Raw genomic sequence first — 9,677 nt, 5'->3', positions numbered from 1 at the left:
CAATAACTGACCTCAACCCAATTGAGATGGTTTGGGATGAGTTGGACCGCAGAGTGAAGGAAAAGCAGCCAATAAGTGCTCAGCATATATGGGAACTCCTTCAAGACTGTTGGAAAAGCATTCCACATGAAGCTGGTTGAGTGAATGCCAAGAGTGTGCAAAGCTGTCATCAAGGCAAATGGTGGCTACTTTGAAGAATCTAAAATATTTAATATATTTTGATTTGTTTTTTTGGTTCCTACATGATTCCATGTGTTATTTCTTAGTTTTGATGTCTTCACTATTTTTCTACAATGTAGAAAATAGTAAAAATAAAGAAAAACCCCTTGAATGAGTAGGTGTGTCCAAACTTTTGACTGGTACTGTACAGTTTACAATAAACACACCAGGTCTGGCCAAGGTGCAGTCTACATCATTAAGAAAAACAAATAAGCTAACTGTGGACTACAGGAAACGGAGGGCCGAGCACACGCCCGTCCACACCACAGGGCTATAGTGGAGCGGGTCGAGAGCGTCAAGTTCCTCTGTGTCCACATCACTAAGGAATTATCACAGTCCACACACACCAACACAGTCATGAAGAAGGCATGACAACGCCTCTTCCCCCTCAGGAGGCTGAAAAGATTTGGCATGGGCCCTCAGATCCTCCAAAAATTCTACACAGCTGCACCATTGAGAGCATCTTGACTGGCTGCATCACCGCTTAGTATGGCAACTGCTTGGCATCCAGCCACAAGGAACTAGAAAGTGTCATGCGTACAGCCTAGTACATCACTGGGGCCTAGCTCCATGCTATCCACCAGGAGCTCTATGCCAGGCAGTGTCAGTGGAAGGTCATAAAGTTTGTCAAAGACTCCAGCCACCCAAGTCATAGACTGTTCTCTCTGCTACCGCACAGCAAGCAGTACCGATGCACCAAGTCTGGAACCAACAGAACCCTGAACAGCTTCTACCCTCAAGCCATAAGACTAGTAAATAGTTTGTCTGGGTAACTATTGGTTAACTATTTAACTATCTGCATTGAACCTTTTTTCACTAACTATTTTGGCCCATTACACGCTGTTGCTAATGTTTATCTATCCTGTTTCCTAATCACTTTATTCCTACCTATATGTATATATACATATCTATACATATCTACCTCAATTACCTCAGTTCACACACCCACATACACACAGGGTTACCCCCTTCACTAATACAATATTTTGCCATGATAAATACGAGTTGTCATTTGATGGTGGCCAATTATCCACAAATCACCCATTTTCAATACACCACTAATTCTGATTGAAATAATCATGTGGTCTCGCACATGGTGACCAGATAAACAGCAATCGATTTGACAAATTAGTCAGAAGTCTGTCAATATCATCACTAGACATAGCAGAACGTGTAATATTATTAATTATGTGGTATATAGCACGTCATGCTGCTGCAAGGGACATTGCATAACCTATAGCGTATCTTATCTCCTTTCATTAATTATAGGTGCGGTTGCGATTTTTATGCGTTTTCTGGTTTTTTAACTAATGATTAACTTGTGCTGTAGCCCGTGACGCGTGGGGAATGCAATCCGCTGCGAGGGAGCTCAAGCGTCCAGGTACACCTCAGAAAATGCGCAGCTCCTCATACGTGCTTGTGTTGCACGATGCCCCACATAGCGCTGACTAAAGGTGAACTGAGAGCCGTGTTCAATGCTTATTCTTTTAAGATCTTCAGCCGATCAACACGGGGAGACCTGCTTGATGCAAATCTGCTCCGGACACTGCTGTGTCTGCTGAAATGCTCGAATTAACCGGAGTGGATGGGATCTGCCTAGCATATTGATACGGTTTAGCTACTGCATGCATCCCGGCGCGGGCTTCTTGCGCCATCATCGACACCTCGGGTGAAACGCGAATAGCCTACCCATTTTATTTCAAAGTCACCGAAATTTCTACGAAATAGCGTGGTTTTTGTGCAAATACAGTTTTGATGTTGATAAAAAGACGCGCATGCGTTGGTCTTGGAATAATTGGACAGCCTGTGACTTAAGTAGGTAGCATTCCTTAAATATTCGCTCAAAGTCATCTCTCTGATCAAAGTTAGTGATGTGCACGGCTTTGGACCGCGGACGCTGGGGGATTTTTTGTCTTTTCCTCATGGTCGCCATGGTCTGCGGCGCTCAAAGGTGAGATCCAACGGGTGTGATGTCTTGTTTCTGCCTGTCCCTTTGCAGTTTTTTATTAAGATTCTGAATCAATACCATATATGTTTCCTTTAGCGCCAACGAGCAAAGCAACATGTCATTTGTGAAAGCGACCGTCGACAAACTGCTGAAGGGGTATGATATTCGTCTGAGGCCTGATTTTGGAGGTAAATACCTTTTTGGTAATGAAGTCTACCCAATGTTGGCTAATAACAAGTCGCATACAGATTCATTTATCGCGCCAGCGAGCTGTCTGATTAAAAAGCCACTGATACCTGTTTTACATGCGATTTAAAGGTGCCCCTGTGGACGTTGGCATGAGCATAGATATCGCCAGTATCGACATGGTTTCGGAAGTCAACATGGTAAGTAGCCTAGCCTACAAAATGTTTTTTTTTAAAGGGAGATGTGCCTCGTGCAACACATGATAGTGTGAGAACACAGAACACGTGATTACGGCTGTGGTAATTGTCTTCGTATTTGCGTGTTTCATACCACTGTCCTCTAGATGTAGTGATAAATCCTCATATTCTTGTCTTTGCCCTTGTTTGGCTACTAGTATAACGTTTTTCCTTTGACCAAAATGGTTCGCTGCATTTCAGCACCAAAGGAGAGCTACCGCAATGTGTGAAATCCAATCCATATGCAGAAACTTCCCTGTGGTGTCAGAACCACTAAAGTCAGAAAATGAATCGGGGGGGGGGGGGGGGGGGGCGTTGGTGATGCACATGGATTTACAAGCGCGTACCTTACAGAATTGTGAGGTGTTAAAAATACACATTACGAACTATGAAACAGGGTGAATTGACTAGGAGGAGACTAAAAAAATGGTGCTTGTTTGCTGCTTTGGCCTCAATGCAGTAATTACATAATGTTGTCAGTGACTCAACAAGGAGGCCCAGAAAAGCCAAATTGTGACGCTGTGGGCACTTAGTGTGTGCATATGAGTATTGGCATGGTGCCAGTGATTGATACAAATTCATTTACGCTTGGATCAACATGCCTTAAAAAATAATAACAGCAGGCATGACTGTAAAGTGTGTGTGTACTGTCTGTGCATGTGTGGCAAGGGAGAACATTTTTTTTCTACTTCTATAAACACTTGGTGTTTATGGAATGTCGGGTAGTTCAAAGTTTTCATGATGCTACAGAACTGCAGTCTTTACAGTCATATTGCTCAGGGAGCTTTGGCATTCCCATTTTGATTGCAGAACCTTGGTCTGCAGAGATACAGTACCAGTCAAAAGTTTGGACACACCTACTCATTCAAGGGTTTTTCTTTATTTTTACTATTTTCTACATTGTAGAATAATAGCAAAGACATCAAAACTAAGAAATAACACATATGGAATCATGTAGTAACCAAAATAGTGTTAAACAAATCTAAATCTATTTTAGATTCTTCAAAGTAGCCACCATTTGCCTTGATGACAGCTTTGCACACTCTTGGTATTCTCTCAACCAGCTTCATGAGGAATGCTTTTCCAACCCATCTCAATTAGGTTGACATACTGGTTATGTACTGGCCATGCCCATTAAGTTTTTAAAAATCACAAGTTAACACATACTGTAAATCTTGTCACGAGATAGCTTTACTGTTACTCTGAATAGGACGTACAGTGCATTTGGAAAGTATTCACTCCCTGATTCCCCCCCCCCCCCACACACACATTTAGTTACATTACAGCCTTATTCTAATATTTTTATATATATTTTTTTTATTACCGCATCAATCTATCCACGATACCCCATAATGATAAAGCAAAACAGTTTTTTGGGAAAATATAGCAAATATATATAGTACCAGTATAAAAAAAGCTATAATAATACCTTATTACATAACTCTTTAGACCTGTTGCTATGATACTCAAAATTGAGCTCCGGTGCATCCTGTTTCCTTGATCATCCTTGAAGTTTCTACAACTTGATTGGAGTCCACCTGTTGTAAATTCAATTGATCGGACATGATTTGAAAAGGCACACACCTGTCTATATAATGTCCCACAGTTGACAGTGCATGTGAGAGCAAAAACCAAGCCACGAGGTTGAAGGAAATGTCGATTGTGTCGAGGCACAGATCTGGGATGGGGTACCAAACAAATTTTGCAGCATTGAAGATTCCCAAGAACAGAGTAGCCTCCATCATTCTTAAATGGAAGAAGTTTGGAACCACCAAGACTCTTCCTAGCGCTGGCCGCCCGGCCAAACTGAGCAATCAGGGGAAAAGGGCCTTGGTCAGAGAGGTGACCAAGAACCCGATGGTCACTCTGACAGAGCTCCAGAGTTCCTCTGTGGAGATGGGAGAACCTTCCAGAAGGACTCCATCAATCGGGCCTTTATGGTAGCGTGGCCAGACGGAAGCCACTCCTCAGTAAAAGGCACTTGACAGCCCGCTTGGAGTTTGCCAAAAGGCACCTAAAGGACACTCAGACCATGAAAACAAGATTGTCTTGTCTGATGAAACCAAGATTGAACTCTTTGGACTGAATGCCAAGTGCCACGTCTGGAGGAACCCAGGCATAGCTCATCACCTGGGCAATACCATGGTTTTTCAGCGGCAGGGACTGGAAGACTAGTCAGGATTGAGGGAAAGATTAACAGAGCAAAGTACAGAGAGATCCTTGATGAAAACCTGCTTCAAAGCGCTCAGGACATCAGACTGGGGCGATGGTTCACCTTCCAACAGGACAAGAACAGCACACAGGCAAGGCAACACAGGAGTGGCTTCGGCACAAGTCTCTGAATGTCCTTGAGGCCCAGCCAGAGCCCGAACTTTAACCTGATCAAACATCTCTGGAGAGACCTGAAAATAGCTGTGCAGCAACGCTCCCCGTCCAACCTGACAGAGCTTCAGAGAAGAATGGGAGATACTCCACAAATACAGCTGTGCCAAGTAGTGTCGTACTCATGAAGACTTGAGGCTGTAATCACTGCCAAAGGTGCTTCAATAATGTACTGAGTAAAGTGTCTGAATACTTATCGAAATGTGATCTTTTCTTTTTTTTAAATTTTTGCAAAGAAATCTAAAAAACTGTTTTTTCTTTGCCACTATGGGTTATTGTGTGTAGACTGAGGATTTAAAAAATACATTTTAGAGTAAGGCTGTAATGTAACAAAATGTGAGGGGAAATGAAGGGGTCTGAATACTTTTCGAATGCACTGTAAATTAGAGTGACGCTATACACACTGGAACTCATGTGTTGGTAACACTAACTTCTATAATAAAGTATTTATAATAGATTAGTAAATAGTTTATTCATCATTTGTTAATCATTACTCCCAAATTTGTGCATGTTAGTAACCTAGTTATTCACACATTATAAACAAACTTTAAAGTATTTAATATTGATTCATAAAATCATTCATGAGATTTTTAATATAGGTCCTTATAAACCTTATAAACCATTAGTTGCATATTTTTGTATGGACTTATCTAAAGTGTGGGCTAATCATACTTTATAAATGTTTGAGTGACCGGTGTAATTTCTCACAAAAAGATGGACATGCCATTGGTAGACATTCCAGCAGTACCTGATCTCAAAATGGCCCCTAGAACATATCAATGGTAACAGTATAAGGACACAACACAGGACATTAAATGAATTATATAGAACAGTTTATCCCAAAACAGTCACACTGTTGTAATAGTGTGATGTGTAACTTCAGACACACTATGCTGAGTAAAATAGCATTTCTGGGTTAAAAATGTTAACATAAGTGTTTCTTGGCAGTGACTTTTCTACCAAAACCAAAGTGTGGATTGCAGTCACTCGTTAGAGCATTCTAATATCGGTTAACCCAGATCTAAAATATTGCATAATTTGGTCAGCTGCATGATTCAATTCTGGGTCCATATGTGATAGAAATTGGGAGTTCCGGTTTGCGATTGTCGAAATGATCAGTGATGTACGTCGAAATAATAGTGACGAAAACCAAAACACCGGAACTCGTTATCCTGCGCATTCCATCCTGTCGCAACTGATGAATCGGTTTACACAACAGATTAAGAGCAGTCCATTAACTGCTTACAAGGTAAGGAAACAAATATCTGAATACATTATTTCACTCGACGATCATATTAAGTTTATAGAGTTACTACCTTTAAAGGTGCGTGTGAAAATACATGTAACATTTCTGCCTCATCAAGGGAGACATAACCACTTGTGCACACAAATAGTCTGCAAATCATAACTGTAGGAAAATCGGGTTAGTCAAAAACACTACAATAACTCATGTAAAAAGGCCTAAACATTTGTCCAATGTTCATCATTGGTCGGGTCCCGATGATTCTCATCTCTATAATTCTGTCAAACACACACACATGGTATTCAAAACTGTCTCTCATTGGTGAACATTTTTAGTTCAATAATGATAATTCCAAAGTAATAGATGTAGTAATAGTAATATATCTGTAATGGATTATTATATCTGGTTTCAACACCATTGATCACATATGAACAACAGACTATTTGCACGTTGACATACTACAGTAAGTAATAATCATTTTGTATCTGTGTTTCCAGTCATTCAACTGGCTATTGAGCATCAATGACATTGCCTTCATACATTCCACATTTCTATATTTTTGGTTGTCTGAAACCCATTCATCCAAAGAAATGGTCCCGTTACTGAGCAGTCTACTACTGAGTTATTTGTGACATCTGATAGTAGAGTGCCTGCAGTAGTTTTTCACATGTGAGCTGCCCTTCTGAAATTGCCTTTTATTCTTGGGTAGTAAAAGGCTTCATTAAATTATAAATTGGAAGTCACAGGCTTGCACCTGAACAAAGCCTTTTACGTTCATAGCATTCATACATCAGTCATTTCCACATGATATACTGAATTTGTCAAGTAAATATAGACAGTTTGTGGAGTCAATGATGTGCTGTCATCGTGAGCCAAGGTTATGAATTGTTTATTAGGTTGAATTCCTACTGACAAAATCCCCTCTTGGAAAATGGAAGGTGCTTCTTTCTTTGAGCCGGGCCCAGAGGACTTCTGATTGGAAAGCCTAACAGCCTGGACATTGATTGTGCCTCTGTGGCCTCCTCCCGGTTTAGCATTTTAATGTGTATGCGACTGGGAAGCTGGAAGGGGTTTTATGCTCTGTCTGATAGAGACATTTGGCACCGGCTCTCCTTGAGAAATGCCACACCGAAACGTTGGTCATACTATAAATATCCATCAATAAATTGATTATATACTATACCTATTTCATTTTACCAGGTAAGGTGACTGAGAACATGTTCTCATTTGCAGCAACAACCTGGGGGATAGTTACAGGATGAATGAGCCAATTGTAAACTGGGTATTATTAGGTGACCGTGATGGTTTGAGGGCCAGATTGTGAATTTAGCCAGGACACCGGGGTTAACACCCCTACTCTTACAATAAGTGATATTGGATCTTTAATGACCTCGAGAGTCAGGACACCCGTTTAACATCCCATTTGAAAGACAACACCCTACACAGGGCAGTGTCCCCAATCACCGCTCTGGGGCATTGGGATATTTTTTTAGACCAGAGGAAAGAGTGCCTCCTACTGGCCCTCCAACACCACTTCCAGCAGCATCTGATCTCCCATCCAGGAACTGACCAGTACCAACCCTGCTTAGCTTCAGAAGCAAGCCAGCAGTGTTATGCAGGGTGGTATGCTGCTGGCATTACATGTACTTCGCACCCTGCTTCAGCAACATCACTGTCACCCAGTAGACTTTTTGGGGGCAAGCACTGCAGTTTTTATGACAAACTACGTGATACAGAGATTGACTGTATTGGATGTTGGCATCTAGAAAGGGTTCAGAATGTACAACCTTGTGCCTTTTTGCATCAGACATCGCAAAACCACACCATAGTTTTGGGTTTTGAGGGTGGTTACTACGGAATAACTGAGTGGCAATTACATTTGTATAAGAACCAGTTGCAAAGTTTATAAACAATTGCAGGGGCAGCACCCTGATTGTGGCTTAATTAAAAGGCCAAATTATAGCTCTTCTGGGTTAAGCTAAGAGCTGTGTGATCATCTGTGCTTTTTTTGGACCTGTTCTCATCTGATGGCAAGATCCCCCCCCCCTCCAACCCCCCTCTCTCAATTTCTCTCCAACTCGCTTTGGCTTGTATTGTTATCAACAGAAAGTTTATTTTGAGATCAGATTATGTGCTGTTGATAATGCAGCTATATGGCATTTGTTGTATGGTCAGTCACGTCTGTAAAATTGATCAAATACATCTGATCTTTCCTGGTTAAATAAAGATTGTGAATAAATACCTGACTTCCACTCGACTACCATACTGGAATATATTTGCACACACAGTTACCCCACCGAACATGCCACCAGGGGTCTTTTTACAGTCCCCAAATGCAGAGCAAATTGAAGAAAGTGTACAGTAGTATAGAGAGCCATTATTACACAACTCCCTTCCATCTATTATTTCTCAAATTAACAACAAACCTGGTTTTAAAAAACAGATAATGCCTCTCCCCTATTTGACCAGGTCCCAGTTTATTTAAAATGTACTGTTTAGGTGTAAACTTTTAAGCGTTTGATGATTGAAAGGATAGAAACTGTTGTTTTTTTTGTAGTTATGAAAATGGACGTCGCTCAGTCATAAAGGATGTCCCTCTTAATGAAACTCCTTTTCTTCCATTTTTGCAAAATTCTCTGCAGACTTCTCACCCCATTAGCTTTTTGTTAAAGCTCCTCAGCTAAAGCCGCTATCCCTGACGGATGCCAATGTGCTTCTTTGGTCTAACCTAAAGTGAAATACACTTGTGATAGATTAGCAAAATAAACATTTAGAGGAGCAAGACACAGATAAGATTATGATCTTATTCAAATAGCGCTTTGGAAAGACTCCATTTTTGAACAAAAAAGGACATGCCTTAGAAAATGTTATCCGCAAATGCAAGTGAGCCAATTAACAGCCAAATAATGTTACAGGTAAAAGTATATAGTATGTGAGCTAATCATGGTTTGGAAGAGCAGTTTACACATGCAATAAAATATGTTGAATACGGGTTATTGGGACATCATTAAGAGACTGTAAATGTGTTGATTTTATTATTATAAGGTCGATCGGCTGCTTACTATCTAACCCTAGAAAGTTGAATGCTCAGCATGTGTACTGTATATAAGAAAATGGGCCAAAATGCATCATAAGTGCCGAATATGAACTAAAATAGATATTTACACATCCATCTTAAAAGCACCCAGCCTAGCCTACATAGACTAGCTAAGTGCACATGACTTGTATGTTAGCGTTGAGTTCAGATACTCTGTTGATGCCAACAGTGGTACTGTATTATTTTCTTATAATGCTAGTACTGTTAGTTTGCTACACTGAGATTCTTCCAAGAGATTTAATGCTAGCCTAAGCATGAAAATTCCAGGCAAAATCGGGGTTTAATTGTATTCTTACCAAATATCACAGAGGGGTTTCAAACACCCTTACTTCTTAAACAAATCATACAACCTTGCGGTAACATTGA

General features: G+C 40.7%; 1 protein-coding gene across 2 annotated transcripts in view; it reads left to right on the top strand.

Annotated features, from left to right (window-relative positions):
• Positions 1 to 1,532: 1,532 nt before the first annotated feature.
• Positions 1,533 to 9,677, top strand: part of LOC135525752 (gamma-aminobutyric acid receptor subunit beta-1-like) — a 55,810-nt gene continuing 47,665 nt past the window's right edge. Inside the window, exons 1-3 of one of the 2 annotated variants that reach the window (XM_064953566.1) lie at positions 1,533 to 2,170; positions 2,264 to 2,355; positions 2,486 to 2,553. In XM_064953566.1, the coding sequence (XP_064809638.1) occupies positions 2,091 to 2,170; positions 2,264 to 2,355; positions 2,486 to 2,553 (240 nt within the window). In that variant the 5' untranslated portion in view covers positions 1,533 to 2,090. The remainder of the gene's footprint in view (positions 2,171 to 2,263; positions 2,356 to 2,485; positions 2,554 to 9,677) is intronic. The other variant, XM_064953567.1, reaches the window with a different exon arrangement.

This window comes from Oncorhynchus masou, chromosome 32 (assembly GCF_036934945.1).
Source record: "Oncorhynchus masou masou isolate Uvic2021 chromosome 32, UVic_Omas_1.1, whole genome shotgun sequence".
Lineage (NCBI taxonomy): Eukaryota > Metazoa > Chordata > Actinopteri > Salmoniformes > Salmonidae > Oncorhynchus > Oncorhynchus masou.
Note: the sequence above shows the minus strand (reverse complement) of the source record. Positions and strands in the feature narration are given on the sequence as shown.